Source organism: Oryzias latipes, chromosome 15, assembly GCF_002234675.1.
Source record: "Oryzias latipes chromosome 15, ASM223467v1".
In the NCBI taxonomy this organism is placed as follows: domain Eukaryota; kingdom Metazoa; phylum Chordata; class Actinopteri; order Beloniformes; family Adrianichthyidae; genus Oryzias; species Oryzias latipes.
Genome location: NC_019873.2, coordinates 28,040,141 through 28,067,706, shown reverse-complemented (window position 1 = coordinate 28,067,706; position 27,566 = coordinate 28,040,141). Strand labels below are relative to the sequence as shown.

The 27,566-nt window shown below is 44.2% G+C and overlaps 2 protein-coding genes across 5 annotated transcripts; one reads left to right on the top strand and one right to left on the bottom strand.

The window, feature by feature from the left end:
• Nucleotides 1-37: 37 nt before the first annotated feature.
• On the bottom strand, nt 38-5,410 carry gpatch11 (G-patch domain containing 11). Its single transcript, XM_023963047.1, has 8 exons — nt 5,237-5,410; nt 2,235-2,461; nt 2,108-2,149; nt 1,901-2,021; nt 1,741-1,831; nt 1,487-1,594; nt 1,034-1,115; nt 38-862 (listed from the first exon to the last, which is right to left on the bottom strand). Exons 1-8 carry the CDS (start codon nt 5,284-5,286, stop codon nt 807-809), a joined length of 777 nt encoding a protein of 258 aa, XP_023818815.1. The 5' UTR covers nt 5,287-5,410; the 3' UTR covers nt 38-806.
• A 122-nt stretch (nt 5,411-5,532) lies between these two features.
• Nucleotides 5,533-27,087, top strand: heatr5b (HEAT repeat containing 5B). Of its 4 annotated transcripts, none has more exons than XM_023963042.1 (36): nt 5,533-5,636; nt 6,080-6,233; nt 6,658-6,869; nt 7,379-7,487; nt 7,610-7,759; nt 7,986-8,157; nt 9,031-9,188; nt 9,285-9,534; nt 13,903-14,058; nt 14,540-14,790; nt 14,864-14,975; nt 15,050-15,202; nt 15,289-15,388; nt 15,469-15,578; nt 15,656-15,819; nt 15,885-16,060; nt 17,049-17,154; nt 17,234-17,424; nt 17,501-17,660; nt 17,748-17,937; nt 18,999-19,168; nt 19,246-19,393; nt 19,471-19,650; nt 19,726-19,977; nt 20,273-20,454; nt 20,534-20,602; nt 21,364-21,543; nt 21,613-21,856; nt 22,223-22,453; nt 23,128-23,255; nt 23,895-24,039; nt 24,125-24,400; nt 24,500-24,724; nt 24,809-24,960; nt 25,091-25,304; nt 25,962-27,087. In XM_023963042.1, the coding sequence occupies exons 1-36, from the start codon at nt 5,548-5,550 to the stop codon at nt 26,267-26,269; spliced, it is 6,267 nt and encodes a 2,088-aa protein (XP_023818810.1). In that variant the 5' UTR covers nt 5,533-5,547; the 3' UTR covers nt 26,270-27,087. The 4 variants fall into 4 exon arrangements, with proteins under 4 accessions (XP_023818810.1, XP_023818809.1, XP_023818811.1 ...); XM_023963041.1 differs by having other exon boundaries at nt 9,285-9,579; XM_023963043.1 differs by having other exon boundaries at nt 5,534-5,636; nt 5,712-6,233; nt 9,285-9,579.
• Nucleotides 27,088-27,566: the final 479 nt, after the last annotated feature.

The following is a 27,566-nucleotide window of genomic DNA, read 5'->3' as shown; positions in this document are numbered from 1 at the left end:
AAATGAAAAGAATATAAAACGCAGGGGAACAAAAAAATCGCATTTTTATTTTATTTCAAATTACAAGCCAAAAAAAAGGCACCCAAGTGCCCTAATCACGAAGTCCAACTATTGGCTAAATGACAAATAATTGTGTAAAACCTGCAGCAAATACAGAAACATACCCGAACATTTGATGTAATATTTAAAAATGAAAGATTAAATTGTTTTCACGTTTTATAGAAAAAGAAACGCCTAAAATGTTTGAACATGGCTAAGGACAAAAAGAAATCCAGATTTTTTTAAGTGATCACTTTTCTGGTCCGGTTCTTCTGCTTCACAATCTTAAAAAAAATAAATCATGTTTATAAGTTTTATTAGTACATAAAAGATAAAAAGGAGCTCAACTGACACAAACAGTCAAATAACACAAACCAGCAAATAGCCATTTATAAATAACCTAAGAATGCAAATTGTTTGACTGAAACCCCAAGAGAGGAACTGACATCCACAGAAAAACATTCAAAATGATTTAAAACCTGGAGGAATATTGCTGAAAATCACATTTCTTGATATTTGAAGATATTCCTTTAGGCAAAACAGACAAATAATGGCAATGTTTGGCCATGAAGCAGCCAATTCATGAGGGTTAAAGAAGTGCTACTTCCGCTCATCTCACCTCATTTTAAATCCTTCTTGATTGAAAAATGTTAAGCCTTATTTACATGCATTGTTTATTTTTTTTTGAGTACAATATCTTTGCAGAAAATATTTCCAGGTTAAATGATTTCTTTGAAACTTCTGACTTGATATAGATGTTCTCTTTATCATTCGTGGTCTGCTGCTGAATCTCCTGGACAGCTGGAGATCAAGTCCTCTTCATCTAGAAAATGTAAAAAAAAAAAAAAAAAAAAAATATATATATATATATATATATATATATATATATATATATATATATATATATATATATATATATATTTACGAGTAAACAGCAAAAAATCAAACACAATAATGAAACTATTAAAAAACTTTTTTTTCTAAACACTCTTACCATTATAGGTCGTCCCACACCAGATGCAGTAAAAATGGATTCCTCTTAAATACGATGTTAGAATTTGGAGTTTATCAAAGGGCTGTAAAAGATGGAGGCGTAAAAAAGGCAGATAAAAATTTAATCGGGTTATTCCACATGCAGGATAATCCTGTCACCAAATCAAATCAAACTTTATTTGCATAACACCTTTCCACTTAATGGGAATCAAAGTACGATATATAAAAACGTTTTCCAAAATGTAATAAACCAAAAAATGACCAATTTTCACACACACCCACACAGACACACACACACACACTCCTAGACACACAGACACACATACATTATATTTGCTCACAATGTTTGCAACTGCCTCATTTAACATAATTACAAAAAAAATGACACACAGGGAGGCCTGTTCCTGTTTTTTCACAAAAGTTCTATTTTTAACATATAAAACTGGATACGAACAGTAAGGTTGATTGCTTCTTCCTCTTCATCCTCTTCTTCTAGGTCATCCTCCTCTTCATCAGCTTTTTCTTCAGGCCAGTACCAGGCTTCTCTTGGGGTTTTTATGCTCTAACAAAAAAAACCAAAAAACTTTTAGCCCAAAGACTAAACACTTAGAGCTTTGCTGTCTTCGCTTTACAAAATAAGAGCATATTCGATTTCTGCTAGTGTGGCTCTGCCATGTGCACTTATGTTCAAACTTAAATTATTCAAACCTTCTGGCTGTCAAGCTGCTCACATGCTCTCTGACTTCTTCTCAGGTCTCCTTCAATCTTCCTTTCCTCCCGTTCTGTTCTAACTCGTGACCTGAAATGACCAAAATCAAGTAAGATGAAACATTTACTTTTTGGTCTTGTGCTTAACCGCCAAGTTTACCTAAAATCTTCCAGAGACTTTGTCTCGTTTTCTTGTTTGGCTCGTATTTTCCGTCGATAGTGTTCAAGCTCCTCAACAGCTTTCCTTTTCTTTACCTCCTCCATTCCGATACCTTCTCTGTCTGACAGCATAAACACAGGAAGGCAAACAAACACTGGAACAAAGCTTTAATCACACTATTTGTTACTATAGGTAAATAATGCATACCTGTCTTTATATTTAGTGGAATTGGATCAATCCTGCCGGCTCCTGAGGGGTAGCAGAGATTAGTACCAGTGCTCTCTTACAACCAGTACTGATTAAAGATATGTTTTTAGGTGAAGATGAAACTTACCCCCCTTCCCGAGACCCTGCCCAGCTTTGTAGCCCATCTTCTGAAGGAGAGCAAAGCCTTTGTTCTCGCTGCTTAAGGAGCTCTGCAAAGCTACTTCTCGGCTTTCCTTCTCCTGCTCTTTGTAAGTCCTCTGTCGGTTTTTGATGTTCTTTTCTTTTTGTTGGACCTCTTTTTTCATTGCTTCTTTTACACTCCTCACCATGCTGACGCCTGGTTTCACGTCTTGACTGTTGGGCAAAAGAACATTACGTTACTTTTACATAGTATTGGCAAAAATTAAAATAAAATAAACAAGTAAAAACTTGTTCAAAATAAACCTTCACTTTATATCAAAGTACAGAAGGAAGTAGTTAGAATTATTACGCTGGTTGTGCTCCGACACTCATTTCTCATGTCGCTGCACAAGCTTTGAGGTTTACTATGCATGTTTAGGTTATAATAAGAGATTCCGATGTTTTGATCTCAACCATTTTACATTACACCCCCCCCCCCGCCTTATATTCTATTTTTAATGGAATTTATTTTAATTAATTGTAGTGTTTTTATATTCATTTCTCTGTACTTGGCTGGCCCAGGACCAGAAAAACTAATTTTGTTCAGCCTTGTGGTGAATAACAATAAAAACTCTTAAACCTTGATCAAGATTTATATTGTAGAAGACAATGAAATTTTAACATACACAATGCTGACAGATGCCAACAGAATACATATAGTTTTCTTGGGTTAATGTACGCTTTCCCTGCCAGCATCTTAAGCCCTGCAGTTATGAATTCATTTAAACTTTTTTTTCTTTTTTTTCTTTTCGGTACAGTTCAAATGTAGTACAAAAAGGACGGGGCCTGTTCACACACACTCAAATATTATCAACACACCTGCTAGCTGCAAAAAATGTTCACATGTCAACATGTACTCAAAACGGATAGTGTTCACGAACGCATACCTATGCCTTTAAACCAACTAGTGTGAAATCTTTCATTCATTCAATCATGCAAACTATAAGTGCAAAGGTGAGCTAACACCTGTGCTCAGGTGAGTGTTTATGTTCTTCTAAAATGGATGGTGGAATGTGAAAAGAAGGAGGAGGAGCGCCCAGCCACCCCCACACCCAGACCCCCGCCGCAGCAGCAGCGGCAGCCGGAATTCCCCCAACGCCACACGGGAACAGGCAGGGAACAACCGCCCCCCGGGCGACCAAGACCGCCACCCAGGCCAGGACCAGCAGGACCGCCGCGAGGCCCCCAGAGCCAGAGAGCAGGGAGGCGCGGAGGGAAAGAGAGCGCCACCCCAGCCCAGCCAGGAAAGCAGACCCCCCGCCGCGCCGGAAGAGCCCAACGCAGGGCCCCACCGGAGAAGGACGCCCACAGCCCCAGACGAGCACCCCACCACCACCCAGGAGTTCCGGGCATCCCCCGCCCCGACCCCAGGTACGAGCCAGGACCCCCCAAGGGAGACCCGCTCCGCACTCCAGGAAGCCACCCACCCGGCCCACGGTTGGTCCAGGGAGGAGCAAGGCAGGGGCCCGCCGCCCCCGCCCAGGAGGGGGGAACCCCGGGGAAAAAAGGGCGGCCCACAAGGGGTGTTATAAATATGGCCCGACCAGGCTCGGCCATGTTGGAAGTTTGGCGGGGCCCAGCGCTCAGGGGCAAGGACCAGGACCCACCCCCCAGGGACACGAACACCCCCGGCTCAGGTGTAATATGAACCCCCCCACCGTGCGGAGAGAGCACCGCCGGGCCCAGGGAGCCGGCACCCAAGGGACACGGCCGCCATCGCCAAGGGGCCCGCACCCCCCACCAGGGAAGGGGTAGGGGACAGATGGACCCAGGTCCCACCTTCCTTGCAAAATGTGTGTGCGTGTATGTGTGTTTGAGAGGGTGTGTGTGTGCATGTGTGTGTGTTTATGTTGGAATGTATATATTGAAGGGGGAGGGGTGTGTGTACTAAGGGGGGTGCAGTTAAAATTGGCGAGTAGGGCACTAAGGGGACATCTCCTGATTACTCACAGTGATGTCCCCTCACCCTCCCCACCAAGGGGCCCTAAATGTCTAAGGTGCGGTTAAAATTGGCAGGTAGGGTGCCAGGAGGACATCTGCTGCTTGCTTGCAGTGATGTCCAAGCACCCCCCCTACCAAGGACCCTACATGTCTAAGGTGCAAATAAAACCGAAAGAGGGGGGGCCCACTCCATACGGCAACCATAGGAGGAGGGCCACTGCCAAGTAGCCCCCCCCCCCCAAGGTGCATCGCAGGCTAGACCCCCCACCCCCTCACCCTAATATGAGGTTATATGAGGAAGGGGGTAAGTTTGGGACAGCTGGTAGACTGTCCCCCGGTGGTCAAACAGCTGTCCCCCAGACACCCCCCCCCCCCCCCCCCCAGCAAAGGGGCCAGGGCCACCCAGCCCAGGGGACCCACCCCCGGAGGCGCCGACACCCCACACAGAGAGGGAGGAGCCAGAAAGCGTCACCCCCCCCCCCCGGAGCAAGCCCAGGCCCCCACCCCCAGACGCCGGCAATAGAGGAGCTCTGGTCAGGCCTTGACGGGACCGAGGAGGCCAACCGGCCGAGGCAACCACTGATTGCCTCAGCGGAGACCCCGACCCGTTAGCCCCCCCGACCCGTACCAATAATGGGCCCCCCCTCCCCCCCAGAACGCGAATTCATTTAAACTTAACAGCATCTCTTTAAATACAAAAACAGTTTCCCTCTCTTAATCTCCACACAAAAACTCTTAGTTGTGTGTTTATTAAAAACCCTTACATTAACTTAAGCCCTCCAACCAACAAGAACAGGTTTTAAAATGTTACATGGTTAACATCTGTTGTTTTATCGAAAAGGATTACCTTAAAAATAATAGAATCCTTTAAAGTTAAGGTTACCACTTTTAAATGGTAACAATAATTGGTTTTCTAAACTACAATTTTCATGACGATAATATGGTAACAATCAATCAATGTTCATATCATTTCGTTTAAATCAAAAAATAAAGTAAATGGTTGCTTACATTTTACTGAGAAACGCGTCAGACATGTAATCTTCCTCTTCGTCCGACATTATATGGGTTTTATGGGATCAAACGCTCTGAAACAAAATAAATATCTCAAAATTATGTTCAGCGGTAAATTCAACGACGCTGTGATGTTGTGTTCGCCGTAAAATGTTTTCCGGTTAGCTGCAATGAGTTGTGTACTCAAACGTTCCTTCAAGCGGAATTTAAGTTTTACGCAGACATGCTGATAATAAATGCATTATAAAAACAGTAAGAAACACATATATGTGAAAAATGTAAATGTAGGATTTTATTCTAAACAGTGGATGGGTTTGTGTGATGTTTCGAGTCGGAATTTTGATAACGCGACACCGCTGTTACTCGTCGTCATTCATCTTGGGCCATCGAAACACAGGTAGGAAGAGCATTTTTTTATATTTAAAATCCCAACATAGGATGCTATCTGATATGTAGTGACTTTATTCAACAGGGCAATCTTTTAAAACAAGAATTAATGACTCTTTAAAGGCCCAAAACGCAATAGAGGACTTCGAGTTCTCAGCGGAACCAGTTAGCTGGTGTTGCTAACCTCCTCGCCCATCAGCAGCAGCTGGACTCTGCCGGTTTCTGTCAACACGGAGTGTTAGCGAAAATCTGCTTTGACATTTACGTTTTTTTAACCAGATGCGACACAAAATCCTCAGGAAATCACCTGCAACACCCGACAAATAAGAGTTTTTATGGTCCTAGATCTTCTTCACTTCTAAAGATGCTGTTAAAACCTGTCAAGCCGGTGGTGAACTGAAGACAAAAGCGGACTTTTAACGACAAAACCCGCATTTTATTGGAACATTCCAGAAAGCAAAGTGATCGACAGATCGTCGCCATGGAGCTGGCACACAGCCTGCTGCTCAATGAAGATGCTTTGGCGCAGATCACTGAGGCTAAAAGGCCCGTTTTCATCTTCGAGTGGCTTCGCTTCCTGGATAAAGTGCTTGTGGCTGCGAATAAGGTAATTTATGAAACCCTTTCTTCCTTATAAAAGAGTCTAAACATATAAATAAGTTAGCACAAGACTTGATTATAAGCCTAGATTCCAAAGGAAGTTCCGAAAACACATGTTTTTTTTCTCAGGAAACTCACAGATACACCTAAAATGTTTTTGTCACCGATCACCATTTACTGTAACACATTCATGAAGCTCAATATTAGTGGACAGGAACAGGAAGTGACATCACATATCTTCAAAACAAAAGTCAGATCTAAAGGACTTCAGAAAAACAAACTTTGTTACATTTGTTTATTATATTTGCACCATGAGTGACACTTTGTACAAAACCTGAACAGATAAATTCACCGGATTTCCCCCCAAAGCTTTAAAAAACAAATGAACCTGCTGATCTCTATTAGGTAATTGTTTTATCCTTGGATTGTAGGTCGATGTAAAGGAGAAGCAGAAGAAGCTGGTGGAGCAGCTAACAGGACTGATCAGCAGCGCACCGGGACCTCCTACTAGAAAACTCCTGGCTAAAAACCTGGCCACTTTATACAGCATTGGTGACACCTTTACTGTTTTCCAAACGTTGGATAAATGCAACGAGATCATTAAAAGCAAGGATGACACGCCAACATACCTGCCAACAAAACTGTAAGCGTTCATCTCTACACACGATTTTCACTGTTTGATGTTTGTGCGGAAATGCACATCACTTTACTTTTTTACCACTGCTTTACAAATTTGTGCTAATGGACCTTAATCTGTGCATTTAATGGGTTGAAGGGCGGATTAAGTTTGAGCTGATGTGATGCATTTCTTGCTGGCATTAATGGACTTTGGGTGAAGCTGCTTCACAGCTGAGGATTAATCCATCAGCCATTTGTCGCTGCTTCTTGATGTTCTTATACAGATGTAGGGCACGTATTGCATTAATACACCTCTGTAATGACCATTAAACCACTGTTAGACTCTTTAAAACGTCAGGGCTTCAGAAAGTAAAATCACAATAATGTGGATTTAACTTGATTACAAAATGATGGAGGCTACCAAGAGCTCAAAGCAGAACATCTGGAAGAAAAAGTCTTCATAATTTAACTTTTTCAATAGTGATTTTATATAAAAATTCAAGACTATGAGGCATGAATTCCCCTCTCTTGCAGTGCTGCAGTTGCCTGTTTGGGAGCGTTTTATGAAAAGATGGGCCGGATGCTTGGAAGCTCCTTTCCAGACACCATTAACAATCTTCTGAAAGCACTAAAGAGCGCCGAGGTAAAACATTTGTACCTTTTTAAGGTTTAAAGACTTTTTTTAATTATCTTTAGTAATCTGTTCTGATGGATCCTATAAGTATTTATCGACATTGAGGTGCTTTTGTTTGCCATGTCCTTCAGTCCCAGGGCAGAGGGGAGATCCTCCTCAGTCTGCAGAAGGTGCTGAGTGGATTAGGTGGAGCAGCAGCTTCGTGTCACCGAGACATCTACAAAAATGCTCGCTCTTTACTCACCGACAGATCTATGGCGGTGCGCTGCGCTGTTGCAAAGGTTGGTCCTAAAAGAACAACACAAAATGTGTAAATTACACCCAAAATGTACGCATGCATAGCTCTTTTTGATAAGTAAATGCACAGGTGCAGTTTTTCTGTCATCTCTGAACCCTCTACTCCTTACTGACACAACATAAACGTTGACACATTATTGCGTATAGATTGACATCAGATTATAGAACTGAACTGGACTGTTCTCTGTGTTTTGTTTCCCTCCTGACCAGTGCCTGTTGGAGCTGCAGAATGAGGCGGTCTTCATGTGGACCACGGAGCTGGAGAACATGGCCACCCTGTGCTTCAAAGCTCTGGAAGGGTCCAACTACGGCGTCCGGGTAGCGGTGGCCAAACTGCTCGGGACCGTCATGGCTACCGCGTTGCTGCCAAAACAGGCTGCCGGTAGGGGATTCGGGCGATGTTGGAGATGAAAACTGTTGCTTCTAATCATGTTTTTTGGGTGTCATGTATGGGGAATCAGCTTAAAGTAAATGAAAAACCAGAGAACAACACTAATGATGATAATGACCTTCCAAAGTTTGGTAAATCAAACTGACACAGTCGGCGCCCAAATATCAACAAACGGACAAAATACGAACTCTAAAGGTATCCTTACTAACGCACAGTATTTGATTCACAAAAGTAAAATATTTATTCAATTCAATAAACTATTATGTTTAAATGGTTATAAATAAATTATAAGTTATTTATTATTCACAAATGCAGTATTACATAACTCTATGGTCACCAGATCAGTCTGTTATTATCCTTTGGTGACCATCTTTGGATTATTTTATATTTAAGATGAATTTTTATTTTTAATCCATATATTCTTTTAAACACTCAGACTGCATCATCATTTGTTTGTGCAGACAAGGACATTAAAGGAAATTCAGATTCTGAACAACACACGCCGATTCTGGAGCCGGTTCGTTACCCGATGTCAATCGCAGTAGCCTATGGGCTTAAGCCCCGCCCCCACGTAACGTTAGAATCAACCTCAAAGAATATGGAATTGAAACTAAATTGGGGATTGAAAGTGAAGAGGGAGAGAAAGGAAAAAACAAACAGCGACTGTTAAAAACATACTTTTTAACTGAAGTTTGTTACTTTTTCTGTTTTTTTTTTGTTTGTTTTTCATTTCAAGATTTCTTTTAGCTTTCTTACTTTAGGGTCAAAACCTTTTTTCATGTATTTATTTTTTGGGTCAAATTTCCAGTCTGGTTTTTTTCTTCCCTTTGAGCGGCTCCTGACCTGAAAACACTTTGTCTGCAGTCATGCGGCAGAACGTGAAGCGGGCCACGCTGGAGGAAGTTCTGGAGCTGATGGCCACTGGGTTTCTGCGTGGCGGTTCCGGTTTCCTGAAAAGCGGAGGGGAAATGCTGAAGGGTGGGGGCTCTGTAAGCAGGGAGGTGCGGGTGGGCGTGACCCAGGTGAGACTATCGGACAGCTACCCCCCCCCCCCCCGCCGTTGGTTGATCCAAATGCGCTCAGTGCCGCCTCTTCCTCCTCCTCTTCCTCCTCCTCAGGCTTATGTCGTGTTTGTGACTACGCTGGGGGGCCAGTGGCTGGAGCGCAACTTTGCCACATTCCTGTCCCACGTTCTGGACCTGGTCTCCCACCCACGGGCCACGCAGACGCACGTGGAGGCGGTGTACTCGCGCCGCTGCGTGTCTTTCATGCTGCGCGCCACCCTGGGCGGCTTACTCGGGGAGAAGGCGCAAATCGCAGCCGGGAAAGAAATCTGTCAAGCCATCGGCAAGCAGATGAGGGCTGTGGGTAAGGAGGATGGGGGGGAAATATCACGGTTCAGAGCATTACAGAGTAAGTACTCATCAATCAACGTCATCACTTCTCTGGCTCCTCATTGGCTCTCTGAAATTCTTGCATGTGTTGTGCGGGGATTCCTGCTGTGGCCTGAGTGTGGCGCTGGCTTTCCTTGCTTTGGCTTCCCATCTTGGTTCCTATACTTGAACTTCTTTGCATTTCCCTCTGAGCAGCATCATAATGTCTGTAACATCAACCACCCAGCTCGTGGTTTCTGGCGTTATTGCAAAGCCGCATGGCGTTTTCCCCGTTTTTTTGCCTAACCCCCTCTAGGAAGCAAACATTTTCAGAATATTTTGTGGCTTGCCAAACATTAAAAAAAAAAAAGCTGCATGCACAATCAGATGCACAAATGAGGAGCTCATAAACACGCCATTCCTACAGGATTTCCTTTTTTAGGCATCCTGACAGTTACCTTTAAACCGTCTGTCATTCAGAAAGGATGATTCTTACTCTGATTTGCTTTGCAACCTTTAAATGACGGGAAAATACATTATTGTCTTTCGTTTTGATTAAAAAAAGGCGTGAAAAATGATGTTGAATGTTGATGTTTCTCTAAACAATCTTTCATTGTTTACTCTGCACTTTCTGCTGTTTTTTTAAATGAAGGACTCTGTGCCACTTCTTGAACTGAAACTTTGACAAATGCCTGTGGTTAGACAGTGGGGCAAAAAAGTATTCGGTCAGCCACCAGTTCTGCTAGTTAATTTACTTAACTACCACTGTAATGTTCATCATAGGTTAACCTCAACCATGAGAGAAAAAAGGAGAAAAAAATCCAGAAAATCACATTGTCTGATTTAGAAGAATTTATTTGAAAATTATGGTGGAAAATAAGTATTTGGTCAAAAACTAAAAGTGAACTCAGTACTTTGTTTTATACCCTTTGTTGGCAATGACAGCAGTCAGACCTTTTCTGTAAGTCTTCAAAAGGTTTTCACTAACTATTTTGGTCCATTCCTCCATGCAGATCTCCTCTAGAGCAGTGATGTTTTGGTCCATTCCTCCATGCAGATCTCCTCTAGAGCAGTGATATTTTACGGCTGTCGCTGGACAACACAGATGTTACACTCCCTCCAAAGATTTTCTATGGGGTTGACATCTGGAGACTGGCTAGACCACTCCAAGAGCTTGAAATGCTCCTTATGAAGCCCCTCCTTCGTTACCCGGGCAACGTGTGTTTGGGATGGTTGTCATGCTGAAAGACCCAGCCATGGTTCATCTTCAATGCTGATGGAGGGAGGTTTTCACTCCAAATCTGCCCATACATGGCTCCATTCATTCTTTCCTTTACACGGATCAGTCGTCCTGGTCCCTTTGCTGAAAAACGGCCCCAAACTATGATGCTTCCACCCCCATGCTTTACTGTAGGTCTGGTGTTCTTTGGATGCAGCTCAGTTTTCTTTCTCCTCCAAACAGTAGAGTCCTTACCAAAAAGTTCTATTGTGGTTTCATCTGACCAAAGGACATTCTCCCAATCCTCTTCTGGCTTTATCAGGGGGACACGTCTGGCCCTGCAGGGTTTGAGTCCCTGGTGGTGTAGTGTGTTCCTGATGGTAGCCTTTGTTACTTTGGTCCCAGCTCTCTGCAGGTCATTCACTAGGTCCCCCGTGGGGTTCTGGGATCTTTGCTCACCGTTCTTGTGATTATTGTGACCCCACAGGGTGAGATCTTGGGGGGAGCCCCAGATGGGAGATTCTCAGTGGTCTTGTATGTCTTCCATTTCTTAATAATTGCTCCCAAAGGTGATTTCTTCACACCAAGCTGTTGCAGATTCAGTCTCCCAGCCTGGTTCAGGTCAAGAGTTTGGTTTCTGGTGTCCTTAGACAGCTCTTTGGTCTTTAGTGGAGTTTGGAGTGTGACTGTTTGAGGTTGTGGACAGGTGTCTGTATATAGATAACCAGTTTAAACAGGTGGCAATAATGCAGGTAACCAGTGGAGGACAGAAGATCCTCTACAGAAGACGTTACAGATCTGTGAGAGACAGAAATCTTGATTCTTTGTTGGCGGCCAAATACTAATTTTCCACCATAATTTACAAAAAAAAATTTTTTAATCAGACAATGTGATTTTCTGGATTTTTTTTTTCATTTTGTCTGTCATAGTTGAGGTTTACCTATGATATAATTACAGGCCTCTTGCATATTTTTAAATGGGAGAACTTGCACAATTGGAGGCTGACTGAATACTTTTTAGCACCACTGCATCTAATTGAAAGTAATGAGTTCTGGAACTGTGGTGGAGGTCAGACTTCTTAAACTTTGTATTTTAAGAACTGGTTTCTGTTTTGTTTTTTAAACAAATTTGCTGCCAAAATTCAAGAAGTGTCTTCAAAGTGGTTTCTTGTACTTTTTCAACTTGCTGGACTGCTTTATTTTTTAAAGCTCAAAGGATTTCAGTCCCTAAAAAGAAAAGAGATTCTTACATTCATTTTTTGTCAAATATATCCTTTTACCTATAACTTCTGTTTCCAGCATTAAATAATTTCTTTAAGCGAAGTCCTCAGAGCTTTAACTGCACAGATGTTCAGGTCCAGAGGTATTTGGACACTTATGTCTCCTCAGGCAACCAAACGCAATATTTGTTGCTTGAATCAAAACTTGTAATAAGACTGAAACCTTTTAGTGAGACGATAAGCATAAAAGCTAAAAATCTGTAGGCTATAGAGAATTTGAGGAATAAAACGATTATAAGACTTGAAACTGTGATAAACGTGGATGAAAAGGATAAAAGGCGGATTACCTGAGGTTTTCTACTCCTCTTCCTGGACCACTTGTGTTCACTCATTCTGTGAAAGAGAAGTCAGTTTGTTCAGACATCCAGGAATGGAGAGCCTATCCAGATTAAGCAATGTTTAGGGAAGAAATTGAGGATTTTTGGGATAAAAAGGTGAAATATTTGGTGGCTTGACCTACTTCTAACATGTCTTTTATTATAATATGTCATTTTTGTGGTGAGAAATGGCTAAACAAACATTTTAAGGCATAGATTTATTTTGGCTGACAGTGTTCCCAATCTTTTAATTAAAAAAAAAATTCTTTTAAAGACCTACTTTGATGAAAATGATGTTTAATGTGTTTTTGTAGCATTTTCCGGATGATGGAGGACATTTATACAGAAAAGTAATCTTAAATTTTGCAGCGTTTCTTTATTCAAATCGTTGTGAATCAGGAGCAGATTAAAAAAATGCCGTTTGAAAAAAGATCGTATTTGTGACTTAAGCTGGGTGGGGCCACAAACTTCCCGCTCCGCTCCATTCTGATGCATCCACCTGCAGACAAATCGATCTATGAGCGTCTCTGGAAGCGCCGTGAAAACGGCTCCAAAGGTCATCGGAGTGGGACTTTAAAGATTAGAGTCTGTATCTAAACTTCACATGGAGGAATATTTCAAAAAGGCTGAGGCTGAGTCTGAGTCCAAATAAATCTAGACCTAACATTTTCAAAGGTTTGAGGATTCTGAAGAACTTTTCATGAATGATAGAAATGTGGGACTGATTGTGTTCTGTTGTTATTCACTGCCTGGCCAAGAAAAGACACTTCTCATTGGGGTTTGCTTAAAGGGCAAAAAGATATAAAAGACAAACACAATTTGAATTCACGTATTAAAACTAACAAACTGTTAAGTAACCTGATTGTTTTTCTACCTGAAATACTTCTTCAACAGGAAAACATCAGAATCCAACTGTAAATGAGCAAATTGGAGGCAAACGGCAAAACGATGGCTTTGTCTGAATTCACTTATTACTCCCTGCACACCATAAGGGGGCGTCTGCCAAATGTTTAAATTCTGGGGAAACTTCCCAGAAGTCTCTCCAAAAAAAACCAAAAAAAAACCCAGGGTGCATCACTAGACCACAATGCATTGCATTTGTACAAATACTCTTTTTAAAAAATGTATCTAATTTTATTTTTTATAAATCCTCCATTATTTTCTGAACACAGTAAAGATAAAAATGTAAAATGTTCATATTTATTAGGTTTTTACAACCTCATATTTGTGACCGTGTGTCTAAACTGCAGTAAAATCGAGTCTTTAAGGGTTAGAGAGCAGTAAAAGGGATTCGAACACAGTCTGAGTCGTCCCATCATCACCACCAAAGGACGAATGCAGCTTTAAACTGATGGGAAACAATGAGTTTAATAAAAGTAGATGGAAGGTGGAACAAAAGGTTAGAGCGCACGTCATGTTTTGGCCGGGGAGTCGATAACTTCTTGAACATTTCTTTTTCCCGATTGTGAAGTTTTGAGTGCGGTGTGACGTCTTTTTACAAACTGCCACTGCTCTACGTGCCCCCCCCCCCCCCCCCCCCCCCCCCAGAGGCTGTAGTGAACGACATCAACGGCGAGAACAAGACGGGAGCGGCCGACGTGTCCGCCAGTCAGCACGTCATGGTGTGCGCCCTGAAAGAGCTGGGCAGTTTAGTCCAGAGTCTGAGCGCCACGGCCTCCCCGCTCATCCAGGAGCCTTCTGTTGGTGAGACCCCCTCAATGGAACATTTGGATTAAAAATAGACATTAGCCCCCACAGACGGAGCCCCTCACTCTTCCCTTTTCCCCCCTACCACACTAGACAGACCTACACGAGACAAATTTCTAAAAAAACAACACTTTTTTCCAAATGGATGCTTTTCTGTTGGTTTTATCTCCATAGCAACAAGTTACTTTTGGGTTGTCTGTGTAATTTTTAGAAGGATTGACAAAAGGACGCCCACATTCCTGATATGGCCATATCATTTGTTATTTTGTGTTGTTCAGGTCGAGCCAACCCACAATCCCATCCTATAATAATATAAAAACAGATCCCTGACGTGTTTTTTGGTTTTGTTTATAGATTTTCACGTTCCCTTTTAAGCCCCATTCATTATTTGTGGACGGTTTATCCCGCCGTGATGTCGTCTCCTTTTCTCTGTCGTTCACCGTGCCCAAAATTCATTCATCATCGTCTTCCACCGCAGGACTCCTTGAAACCGTGACGTCAGTGCTGCTGCACCCGAGCATGGCGGCACGTTTGGCAGCCGCGAGGTGCCTGCGCTGCGTCGCCGTGGCGCTGCCCTATCAGCTGTCGCCGTTGCTGGACCGCTGTGCTGAGAGGATCAACAGCCTGAAAAGCTCGCCTGAGGCCGTGAGTGGCTACAGCTTTGCGATGGCGGCTCTGCTGGGAGGGGTGCACCAGTGTCCTCTGGGAATCCCGCACTCGAAGGGAAAGGTGCGTGCTCTGGGGGTCTCGTTTCTTTGTGCGACCCGTTTCGACCTCGCTGATCTGTGTGGTGTCGCTGCAGTCGGTGGTCAGCATAGCTGAAGACCTCCTCCGCACGGCCGCCCAGAACAGCCGGCTGTCGCTGCAGCGCACTCAAGCAGGATGGCTGCTGCTGGGGGCCCTCATGACTCTGGGTGAGCCCATCAGACCCGTTTCTAGCTGTCAGCGGCTTCTCAGCTCCAAACTCATCTTCCACATGCTTTCCCAGGCTCCTCTCTGGTGCGCTACCACCTTCCCAAGATGCTGCTGCTGTGGAGGAACGTCTTTCCCCGCTCCCAGAAAGAGCTGGAGGCAGAAAAGGCCAGAGGAGACTCCTTCACCTGGCAGGTCACCCTGGAGGGCCGAGCTGGAGCCCTTTGTGGTAATTTAAGTGTTACTGCTGTTGTTGTGATCCTCCAGCAGGAGAACGCCCAGCTCTGAACCATCACCGCTGCTTTTCTTCTGCAGCGATGCGCAGCTTCGTGGCTCACTGTCCCGAGCTCCTCACTGAAGACGTCATCCGCAGACTGATGTCCCCCGTTGAATGTGCCATGACCATGCTGTCCCAGTGAGGCTCTTCAGTGGAATTCCCTCTAGAAGATTCATGTTGTGGTTGTTTCTGATGTGTGACCTTTCCTCCTCTCTCAGCGTTCCTGCCATCACGAAGGTCCACGGTGCTCACCTCAAAGCCAGTGCAGCCATGGTGAGGCTCAGGTTATACGACATCTTGGCTCTCTTGCCTCCTAAGACTTATGAAGGTAAAATCCCCCGTTTCCACGGAAATCCTTTTTTTCCCCGAAAAGCAGAAAATTCACCAAACTTATTCCTTTTTTAGGAAACTTCAACGCTCTTCTGAGAGAGCTGGTGGCAGAGTTCACGCTGACCGATAACTCGGCCAACACCACCACGTCTTTGCTGCGCTCGCTGTGTCACTACGACGACAGCGTGCTCATGGGCTCCTGGCTGCAGGAAACGGACCACAAGTCCATCGAGGATCAAGTGCGTCAAAACGAACTTTGACTTGGTTTTGAAGTTTGCGTTCTAAGTTTTTAGTTGCTTTGCAGCTGCAGCCCAACAGTGCGTCTGGGAGTGGCGCTCTTGAACACGATCCTTCCTCCATCTACCTGCGTGTCCTTGTGGGCGAGGCCATCCCGGGGCCTCTGCCTTTGGGCGTGTCTGTCATCGACGCTTCGGTGGCTCTCTTTGGGGTGGTGTTCCCCCACGTCTCCTTCAAACACCGGTGAGTTGTTGTGTTGTTTCTGTTTTTTCTTCATGGTTGTTTGTCAGATGGTCCCCAATGTTGTTTCAGGGACCGGCCTGTACAAGGCTGAAATAATTTTTTGTCTTTTAGCTTCCAGTTTTCCTTTACTTATGAAGGTGGGGTTCATCCTCATCCTCAGTAAAAGTGGAAGCTGAAGTATCAGACAACAACTTCAGGCTCATCCAATTTTTAGAGTGTGACAGATGAAAAACAAACCCTCACTCTCCCCTTCTGCCACTCTAATCAAAGCTGCATGTGACAACTACATAAGTAAAAACACTATTTTCAAAAAATCTTTTGTTGGTTTTATCTCCATAGCAACCATTTTATTTTTTGGTCACCTGGGGGTGACGGACAGGTCACTTTATTTATTTATTTATTTATTTTTACTGGCAATTTATTAAATTGTTAATTTGTTATTATTTTTATTATTACTATTATGACTTTATTCTTTTTAAAATGTATTTATTTATATTATATTATTATTCCTTTATTTATTTATTAATTTTTACGTTTTTTCTTTATTTTTGTTTTTATTTTATTGATTTTTTTCTTTATTTTTTCTTTATTTATTTTACTTAATTTGTATTTTTATGTTATTTTGTTGGGTCTGTGCAGTTTTTAGAAGAATCGGCAGAAGTACATTTCTGGATTTTAAGGTTTTTGGTTAACCACGCTCACATTCCTAATATCTTCATACGTCATTTAGTTTTGTTGAGCCAACGATTCATGCATTTCATTTTTACAGTATTCTGGTAAGAATTAAAAAAGTCTAGAGGAACGCCACTTTTGCGTGCTCGCCACGCTCACGGTGTTCAGTATCAGATCATAAATAAAGTAGAAAATAATGGAGGTTGTGTTTTTTTTTGTTTTTACCCGGTACCAAAGGTCCCACGGTACCGGTCCGCGGCCCGGGGTTTGGGGACCGCTGTCTTGAATTGAACAGTTGATGTCGTGGATGTTTCAGGCTCCAGATGCTGGACCACTTTGCAGAGTGTGTCAAGCAGGCCAAAGGAGTCCGGCAGCAGGCGGTCCAGCTGAACATCTTCACCGCAGTGCTCAGTGCTCTCAAGGTAAAGACATCCGGCGCTCCGGAGGCACTAACTTTCAGGGTAAGACGCAAATGATTGCATTTTTTTTTCTTTGCTGCAGGGTTTGGCTGAGAACAAGAGCACTCTGGGTCCAGAGGAGGTGCGGAAGTCGGCCTTGGCCCTCGTTATGGGCGCGTTGGACAATCCCAATCCCATCCTGCGCTGTGCTGCTGGGGAGGCTCTCGGCAGGATGGCTCAGGTGGTGGGAGAGGTCACCTTCATCGCCAGAATGGCTCAAACCAGCTTTGATAAGTACGATCTTTAGTCTTCCTCTTTTTTTAATCAAAGGAAGTATTTTTAGGCCTAAAGATCCGCTTCTCTTCTGTAGACTGAAGTCGGCCCGTGATGTGGTGTCACGGACCGGCCATTCTTTGGCTCTTGGCTGTCTGCATCGATATGTGGGGGGAATCGGTTCAGGTCAGCACCTGAAAACCAGCGTCAGCATCCTGCTAGCTCTGGCCCAGGACGGCTCCTCTCACGAGGTTCAGGTACCGTCATTCCCCGAATGTCAGTGAACTCTGGGGTCCGTCCAGAATTTCCATTTTTCCCACACTAATCTGGTTCTGCTTTGCCAGACGTGGGCTCTCCACTCTCTGGCCCTCATTGTGGATTCCAGCGGACCCATGTACCGAGGCTACGTGGAGCCCACGCTGTCGCTGGTTCTGACCCTGCTCCTCACCGTGCCGCCGTCCCACACTGAGGTTCACCAGTGTTTGGGTCGCTGCCTGGGGGCTCTCATCACCACCGTGGGGCCAGAATTACAGGGTAACCAAACCAGTACTGGAATATTGCTCTTTTTTTCACCTATTTCTTTGTTTTTACTGAAAATAATACAATAATACGACAAAAAATGAGGAAAAGATTTTATTAAGACAGAAAATAAGACAAAACTTTCACTGTCTTAGTAGTAAGTGTAGCTAAAGTAATCTTTTAAATTAAGTCATTTAGGTTCTGTTAAACCCAGAGCCGTCCTCGGCAGCATGTCTGCATTTCTCCCACAAAAACAAACAACATCCGACCTTTTCTAAAGATGGATGTGCATATTGTTCATATAAAAGGAAAGCGTTTAGCCGATCACAGCTAGCTCCACGGAGAAAGTCTGTGTGTGTGTTAGCCAGAGGGCGGGGCTGACAGTGCAGACTCTTCCTGGAAGGGGCTGTTCATCACTTTGTGATGTCACAATGTCAGAACCCACTCGCTTTAGTGGATCGGGAGGGGCTCCTGCTCAGAGAGCAGGTTTTCAGAAATATTCGTTTGGATCAAAAAACCACTTTTCTTTTTGTGAGGACTGAACATTATAATACACTTGAAAAACCAAAGGTTGATTTGGCATGATATAGTCCCTTTAGAAAACACCAAAAACATGGTTTTCCTTTAAATTTAAAAACATCAAAGAGATCTGAGTATTTTCACCATTGAATGACTATAGCAGCCAAATTGACTCCAGCTTGTTTTTCACCTTTTTCTGGACTCTTCTTATCTTTTTCCTGCTTTTATGTCTTTTTGTTGTTTTATGCTTTCAATAGCTTAAACCTAGTTGTAGCTCCATTCAACTGTGTTGTAATATTGGGCTATGTAAGGAAAACTGAATTGAAAAATGACAAGCAGGAAAAAATGGCGGCAGCAACGGAGGTTGCCCTGAATTGGACAAAGATAAGAAGAATCTTCCATAAAATAGAACTCATCATGGTAGGTTATAATGTTTTGGTAACAGTGGAACACTCAACTTTACAGATTTATTTAGTTTCCTTCTTCTTTTGTCAAATGACTGCCATGGTTGATCTACCAACCCCTCAAAATGTAAAAGTGAAGATTGTGTTTGGTAGGAAACAGCGCCACCATCTCCACCATTCGCTCGTCCTGCCTGGTGGGCTGCGCCATCATGCAGGACCACTCCGACTCTCTGGTCCAGGCGGCCGCCATCTCGTGTCTGCAGCAGCTGCACATGTTTGCCCCGCGGCACGTCAACCTCTCCAGCCTGGTGCCCTGCCTCTGTGTAAGACTCCACAGATTTCTTCAGGCGGGAAGCAGCAGCTGAAGTCCGGTCCTGATGGCTGTGCTTGAACCCCGCAGGTGCACCTGTGCAGCTCTCACCTGCTGCTGCGCCGCGCCGCCGTGGCCTGCCTGAGGCAGCTCGCTCAGAGGGAAGCGGCGGAGGTCTGCGAGTACGCCATGAGCCTGGCGAGACGGGCAGGAGACAACAAGGACAGCACCCCCATCAGTGAGCCGCCAACGAAGAGCAGTTTGTTGAACAACAGAGAGAAAGCGGAACCTCGTTGACCCGCTTCTCTGTTTCAGAGCTGAACATCACTGAGACCGGTCTGGAGGGGGTTCTGTTCGGCATGTTGGATCGGGAGACAGACAGGAAGTTGTGTTCGGACATCCATGACACCTTTGGTCACATGCTGTCTTCGCTGGCTGTGGAAAAACTCAGTCACTGGCTGAAACTTTGCAAGGATGTTCTTGCAGCAACTACAGGTAATCCTAAGAATCATTTTAAAATCCTTCCTCTTCTCCGGAACGCCGTCACGACGGCGCATTTCTCCTCTGCAGACGTAGGGGGAGCTGTGCCAGTCAAGGTGGAAAAGGATGAAGACTCGGAGAAAAAAGACGAGATGGACGACGACACCATGTTCACGGGCCTGGGGGAGGATGAGAAAAGCAAGCCCTCCGTGGCGCCTCGCTGGGTGACGCGCGTGTTCGCCGCCGACTGTCTGTGTCGTATCATCTTGTTGTGCGAGAACGCGGACAAAGCGCACTTTGACCTCGCGACGGCACGCGCGGGGAAAGGCAAGAACGCCAAAGGTACCCCATTTTGAGGTTTTCCCACTCACTCCAGCTGTTAGGGCCCAGAGGGAAACAGCTGATCTTTATGAAAGTTTTTCCACTGTGACAAACAGAGGAGCCTGTATTTATGGATCTGAAAAAGTAAAGCAAAGTAAAGTGGAAGTATTTTCTCTTTTCAATCACTGAGTCGAACTTTTCCACTCCTCCCAATCTTCAAGAGAACGTACAGAAGATAAAATGCAAAAGAAATGTGCTTTAATGTGTAAAACGAAATGCACAGTTGAGGTTTTGAATCCAGATGGGGTCATTTCAGGAGATCTACTGGTGCTCCACCTGTCGGACCTGATCCGCATGGCCTTCATGGCGGCCACTGACCACAGCAACCAGCTGAGGATGGCGGGCCTGCAGGCTCTGGAAGACATCATCAAGAAGTTTGCTGCGGTACCAGAGCCCGAGTTCCCCGGACATGTTATCCTGGAACAGTACCAAGCCAATGCAAGTCCAAAGAGGCCTCCGTTTACATAACGAAAAATGGAATTGGAAAAAACCCCACATTTGGTCCTTTTTTTTTTAGGTTGGAGCTGCTCTCAGACCTGCATTTTCCCCGGATACACCGTCTGACATTACAGCCAAAGCCTGCCAGGTGAGGCTCTGATGACCTTAATAAACACATTCATCATCATAATTCTGTCCTTCGTCGTCCTGGACTCCTCATAATTCTTCCTTCTTGTTGCGCCTTTGAGCAAATATTTCACCGCGCCACAAACTCAACCAAATCTGCTAGTATGCGGTAAAAAAAAAAGAATTTTGGATGCCCTGACGCTAGCTCCGCCCCTAAAAAAGGTTGACATCACAGCAAGAGAGACCATCAAAACAATGAATGGAGCCAAAATAAAATATTGTTAGATATAAATTTCTGAATATTTTATGGATTTTATATATATATATTTGAGATAGTGTTAAACGTCAATCGTTGGTTGAAGCCAAACGAGGCAATATGAACATAAAAGGAATGTGGGCGTGGTTAACCAAAAGGAATAGAGCTGTTCTACACCCCCAGGTGACCAAAACATAAAATGGTTGCTATGTAGATAAAATCAAATAAAGTCCACCATTAAAAAAAATATATATATTTATATATTTATTTGTCTGAAAGATTAGAGGCAAAGAGAAAAAAACATTTATTTTAAATTGAATAATTTTATAACAATGATGTTCAAAAACATAAAAAATACTTGATTTGATCTCTGAAATGTAAACATTTACGTGCGTTTTATCAATTCAAACTTTGTTAATGAAGCACTTTTCATACAACAGTAACTCAAAGTGTTTTACAGGCTTAAAGCAAGACTAAATGGCATTGGTGGCTCAAACGTGGCCTTTTGTCTGCTTCTCAAACCTCAGGTGTGCAGCACGTGGATCGGCAGCGGTGTCGTCAGTGACCTGAACGACCTGCGGCGAGTTCACAACCTGCTGGTGTCCTCGCTGGACAAAGTGCAGGCTGGGAAGGGCTCGTCCAGCCAGCTGTACAGCGAGAGCGCCACCACCATGGAGAAGCTGGCCGTGCTGAAGGCGTGGGCGGAGGTAGGAGCCTGAACACGCCCCCACCCGTTTATTCACCATCCTTGAACCCACGCCGACTCCTCTGCTCAGGTGTACGTGGTGGCTATGAAGGTCAAAAAGGAGGCGGACTCTAAGCCGGCGAAGGTGGTCAGGAGAGGAAGAGGGGAGGAGGAGGATGAGGAGGACCTGGGTGCAGACGTGCTTCCTCCCGATAGTCTCATCACATTGGTGCAGCCGGAGCTGCCCACGCTGAGCCGCCTCTGGCTGGCCATGCTGAGAGACTACGCTCTGCTGACGCTGCCGGCAGAGTTTTCCAGCCAGCTGCCCCCTGAAGGTACCTATGGACACTTTAGAGTCCCACTCCCTTCATCTTCTGATCTATTTTCAAAGCGTTCTCAGTGGGCTTTTCATTAGAAATGTGCTGTTTTTAGTCAAAATGGGGGGAAAAAGGTGTTTTTTGTAGGACAAAGTTTCTGCAGAGCGGCAGGAGTTTGTTTAAAATTCACCTCTGATAACTGTTGGCACAGAGCAACCCTGCCCCCGTAAATTTTCGACTTAAATTCTCGTGATTTTACTTTTTTTTTTTTTTTTTTTTTTGTGGTGTCCCTAAAACTTTGTCGTAACAAGGAACAAAAATCTCAAATGAGCTCAGAAATTCCTAAATGTAGAAAGCACCAATGATGAACTGGTTTGTGTTTAGGTGGAGCATTTTACACCCCAGAGACGATAGACACGGCGAGACACCACTACCGCAGCTCCTGGGCGCCTGTCCTGCACGCCGTGGCTCTCTGGCTCAACAGCACCGGGTTCACGGCCGCTGAGGACCAAGACGAGGCCTCGCCAGCGTCCTTCAAGCCCCCCAACCTTCCTCAGGTTTCTACAACAAAGACTTTCGAGGAGTTGGTCAAAGACAAACTGCATCTAATGTTAGGTAAAAAAAAATAACGCTGGATGTTTTCTGAATCCCAAAGAGTTTAGCATTTTGTCTGGTTTTGTCGTACTTGCTAAAGTATTCGGCCCCCTTGAACTTTTCGACCTTTTGCCACATTTCAGGCTTCAAACATAAAGATATAAAACTGATTGTTTTTTGTGAAGAATCATCAACAAGCAGGACACAATCCAGAAGTGGAACACATTTATTGGATATTTCAAACAAAAAACTGAAATATTGGGCGTGCAAAATGATTCAGCCCCTCTCCTTTCAGTGCAGCAAACTCTCCAGATGTTCAGTGAGGATCTCTGAATGATCCAATGTTGACCTAAATGACTAATGATGATCATTAGAATCCACCTGGACGTCATCAGGTCTCCGTATAAATGCTCCTGCTCTGTGATCGTCGCAGAGGTCCGTTTAGAGCGCAGAGAGCATCAGGAAGAACAAGGAGCACCAGGCAGCTCCCAGATCCTGTTGTGGAGAAGTTTAAAGCCGGAGTTGGATACGAAAAGATTTCCCACGCAGCCTGAAATTTGGCAAAAGGTTGAAACGTTCAAAGGGGACGAATACTTTAGCAAGGCACTGTATTTGTAAAATAAAGCGTTTTGGTTCGTCTTGGGTCAATCACGCGGGATTCTCCTGAAAATATCTGCTTCTGTTCGGCCCCTCAGGTGTCAGCATCGAGTTTCTGTGCTTCCCTCGACCAGAGGAGCCGATCGAACACGTCATTTCCTGCCTGCACGCTCTCTGCACGCTGCTGGAAACTCCCTGCGTTAAAAAGCACATCGCAGAAGACCAGGTAAAAACTGAAGGGGAGGGTATAAATATTCAAAGTACAGCGACTCCTCGCTATTTCACGTATCACCGTGCACATTCTCACTTTGTTTCTCAAAGCATGCTGCTTTCTGATTGGCTGTAGATCTTGTCAATCAATCTCCTCTGTGTCGCGTCTCCTGTACAGAATGCATTTAGTTTGTCACATTTACATAAATCTTCAATAGCGACCAGATCTTTGTTTTTATTCTGTGATATTTTTTCTCTCAAGGTTTGAACTTTGAGAGTTTAAACAAGAGAGAAAAGGGTGAAAATGTGTAGTGAGGGTTTGTACAACCTTATGTTCCTATTTTCATCTATTTTTTTAGAACGTAACTTCTGCAATAAACAAGGGAACGCTAGACACATGCTGATGCTGACGGTTTTTGTAGAATTTGATTTAATGATAATTTAAAAGATTGTTGATTATTCACAGCTATAAACAAACAGAATAATCTAGGTTCAATGTGGATTATCTCGAATTGTTTTCACTTATTCGGCAGCAGTGAAGCCTAAAAGTGTTTCTTTAGATCTATGACCTGAAGGTCCCGTCAGGAAGCTCGGTTCAAAGTCTGTGTAGCTGGGACACGACTGTTTCATGATTGGCTGTGGCGTGCGTTTCCAGCTGCTGGCGGTGGAGCTCCTGAACGTCCTCCACAGGCTTCTGCTGACCAGAGATCCTCCTGCTGTGCAGCTCCTGGTCACTGCTGTTGTGCAGGAGACCGTCAGGGCCGCACAGGATCATCTGCAGCAACAGCGGGCTAACACAGGTCTGAAATGCTACGTCTAGGTGGTGTTCTTTACTGGTTTAGGTTCCACAGACTTACTTTTTTTTGTTTTGTTTATTTTGTTCAGGAAAAGAAGAAGAAGAAAGTGAAAAAGACTCTCAAGCCAACCTGGGAGACGGAGGGGAAACAGGGGAGCTTGTTCCTGGAAAGTCCTTGGTGTATGCCACCATGGAGTTGCTCGTCTTCATCCTGGTCCGCCACCTACCGCAGCTCAATTCCCGGGTGAAGGAGTCGCCCAGCCACGTGCCTCTGCGGCCTCGGAGGTTACCTGAAGAGAGCGCTCGGCTGGTGGCCAACACAGTTTCCATCCTGGCAGAGCTGCCGTTGCTCTGCTCTGCTGCTGGTGAGGCCTGACACTAACTCCAACTGCACACCTTCACTCAGCCTGATGCCCAAAGCCAGCCGGAACTGTCTGGTACCTTTGTTTTTTGTGTCTCTACAGGAGGCATGACCATCCTACCCACTGTGCTCTTCCTGATCACCGGCGTTCTGAGGGACACTGCGATCAAAACTCCGGACAATTCGGTGCCTCCCCCTGTAGCTGCTGCCCTGCAGGGCATCAAGGTCATCCTGACCTCCCCTATGGCCAGGGTGGAAAGCATCCAGACGCGGTGGACCGCTCTCGTGAGGAGCAGCTTGGCATCAGTACTCGAGTACTCGCAGCCGGGTAAACGCACATTTGACCCCAGTTCTTAGAGTTTCTGAAGATGGGGGTGTGTTCCAATTCAATGACATGTTTGTGAATGTTTAGATGAAACCAGACCGGATATGGACGAGGTCAGCATGTTGACGGCCATCCCTCTCTTCCTGCTGTCAGCCAGCAGTGAGCTGGTTGGAGTGGTGGTCCTGCAGAAGGGCTGCATCGACCGCTTCCGAAATGCCCTCAATTCTAGTGACCCCTGGGTAAGCAGAATGTGCAAACGGGGGTGGAGCGGGAAATACACCCCAAAGGGGTGTAGGGTGATCTCCCAATGCTTCAAGCGGCATAGGTGAAGGTCCGAGTGTTGACGGGTTTGGTTTCTTGTTGTCGCAGGTTCAGGCGCGGTGTTACCAGCTGCTGCTGTCGGTGTTTCAACACGCCAACCGCGCCCTCTCCACGCCGTACATCCACGCCCTGGCTCCGCTCATGGTGGAGAAGTTAAAGGCGGTGGAACGCAGTCGGCCAGGCACCGCCGCGGAGCTGCAGGCTGTGCAGGAGGGCATCAGGGTCCTGGAGAATCTGGTCAGCATGGGCGAAGAGAAGAATCGTAAGTGCTTTGCTGCTAATGGACCTCTGAAGCTTTGTGTTCACTTCCAGAAAGTCTTGGGATCCATTAAAGTATTTAGCGTTATGCTAGCTGCTTCTGGACTTTGAAGCATAAACGCATTAGGAGCCAAATTTAGTATTGCTACGCGGGCGTTTTATCAGTTTTAGTATTGATTTTATTATGTTACATCACTTTTTTCCCCAAAATAACCTTGCATAAACTCACAAACACATTTAAAGTTATATTCTATTATATTTGTCTATTTTATTCTCATTGTGACTTAAGGCTCAAGGGGTTTTATTTGGTCATTAGTGCATAAACCAACAGACTATCACTGTCCAACTAAAAAATCCATGCAGAATAATCAGCGTACACAAAAAATCTGCACAATATACACACAAGGGTCATGTTGTGTTATGCTTGATACATAGATGTTTGTTTTCTACCTGATGCTAGACACAACCACCAGCAAACCCGCCGCCACTTCCCCTCCCTGTTTTCTGAGAACTCGGAGGAGGGAGCGTGCGGCGTGCCCGTCGTGTTTCCTACGTCACATATACGACCCTTTTCAGACAGTAGTGAGTGAATTCAGACACAACCTCAGTGTTGTGTTGTGTTTTGCCGTCTCACAGTTACTTGTGTTTGTGTTTCCCGTAGGGGTGCAGCTTCTCGCCCTTCTGGTACCAACTCTCATCTCTTACCTTTTGGATGAAAACGCCATCTCCTCTGCGCCACAAGTCTCCAGGAGTCTCCATGACTTTGCCCTCCAGAATCTAATGCGGATCGGTCCCCTCTATCCAGCGGCCTTTAAGACAGTAATCGGTGCGGCGCCTGAGCTTAAGACGCGTTTGGAGTCTGCCGTACGGGCCAACCAGGCCAGCAGCAAAGCCAAAGCTGCAGCCAGGCAAGCTCAGCCGGCCGTGCAGGCTGCTCCCACCATCAAGCTGAAGACCAGCTTCTTCTGAGCGCCGCAGAAACATTTTATGCTGTTGGGAGGGATGTTGTATGCAGTAATTATGCCACATTTATGTCCATTAAAGAACATTAATTTATGAATCGTAGCTCTCGTCTTATTAGTGAAATATTCTTTTAAGGAAATGAGAAGCATTGGTGTAAATGTCTTTCATAACTTTGAATGTCTCATTTAAAAACTCTTACATGTTTTTTTTTTTGAGTTGGTGAATGTATCATCATTTCACAGAGGCCCTCAGCCTTCGTTCTTGGAGTCTAATGGTTGCAGAGGCGTTTCCTCCGTCATCTCTCTGCATCGTTCGTCCCAATGTTGTGGTTTACTGCATCTGTTGTTGCTTCTTTGATGGAGTTGCTTAACTCACTGCGTGGCCTTCCGGTCTACTCATTTGTAGTCTTGTAAATGGTTTTAAATTCTCTCTTGAACAGGTACTCAACTTTTTAAACTCCAATCGACATTCCTCCAACAAGACTGTAAAATGGAATTGAAATGTAGTCTCCATGTTGAGCCAGAAATGAGATTTTTATTAGAACTAACAGAGAAGCAAATGCATTGTATCCCTAAATATTTTTATCTTTTAATGCAGCTGCTAAATTGTTTTATTTTCCTTTTTGCTTGTAACTGATTTAAATGATTAAATTGTATTGCTAACCATATGTAAGCATCAAGTATGATAGTAACTTAGCAGATTTAGACGACTGTTAATAATTTGATGGATGTTAAATGTTGAGTTACTGTTTTCTTTTTGTTTTGCCAGGAAAATAAAAGGTAAATTTGGACATTTGTAAATAAACGTGAGGCTGGTGGTGTCAACTGGAGATCTTTTTAGCGCCTCTGCAGTGGCGTCTGTCTCAGGAGGCAGAGCTAATGACTCAGATGATTTGAGACAACACAATTTCCTTTATTATAACTTCATTTTTATTATATTTTAACGTCTAAGAAGACTAAATGAATTGCTTCAGCTTAAAATAATAAAAAAAAGGTTCATTTTTAGCAAAAGTGAAAGATTCTAGAATTTAAATTTAACAGCTTTCTGTAGAGCAACTTTTTTTTTAATGCCCATAAAATCTTTAAAGATTTAGATTTTTGATTGACTCTAAAAGCCTGGACAACAAAAAAAAAAGATTCTAGCAATAGTAGGTCAAAATTTGTGCAGTGAATATGTCTGTGGACTAAAATAATGCTCAAAGAATAATAAAAACTATATTTTATTTGTCATTTCTTTGGCTGTTTCTGTTTTAATTTATTTTGAACAGATTAAACAAATGTTGCTGCTCAATATAAAGCTATCC

Coding starts and splice junctions, on each gene's coding strand:
- gpatch11 (XM_023963047.1), bottom strand. CDS start 5,286: ATGTCGGACGAAGAGGAAGATTACATGTCTGACGCGTTTCTCAGTAAA. Junction 2,022..2,107: donor TCCACTAAATATAAAGACAG/GTATGCATTATT, acceptor TTATGCTGTCAG/ACAGAGAAGGTATCGGAATG. Junction 1,832..1,900: donor AAGTCTCTGGAAGATTTTAG/GTAAACTTGGCG, acceptor TGGTCATTTCAG/GTCACGAGTTAGAACAGAAC.
- heatr5b (XM_023963041.1), top strand. CDS start 5,548: ATGGGTTTGTGTGATGTTTCGAGTCGGAATTTTGATAACGCGACACCG. Junction 7,760..7,985: donor TGCGCTGCGCTGTTGCAAAG/GTTGGTCCTAAA, acceptor CCTCCTGACCAG/TGCCTGTTGGAGCTGCAGAA. Junction 15,203..15,288: donor CCGAGCTGGAGCCCTTTGTG/GTAATTTAAGTG, acceptor TTTCTTCTGCAG/CGATGCGCAGCTTCGTGGCT.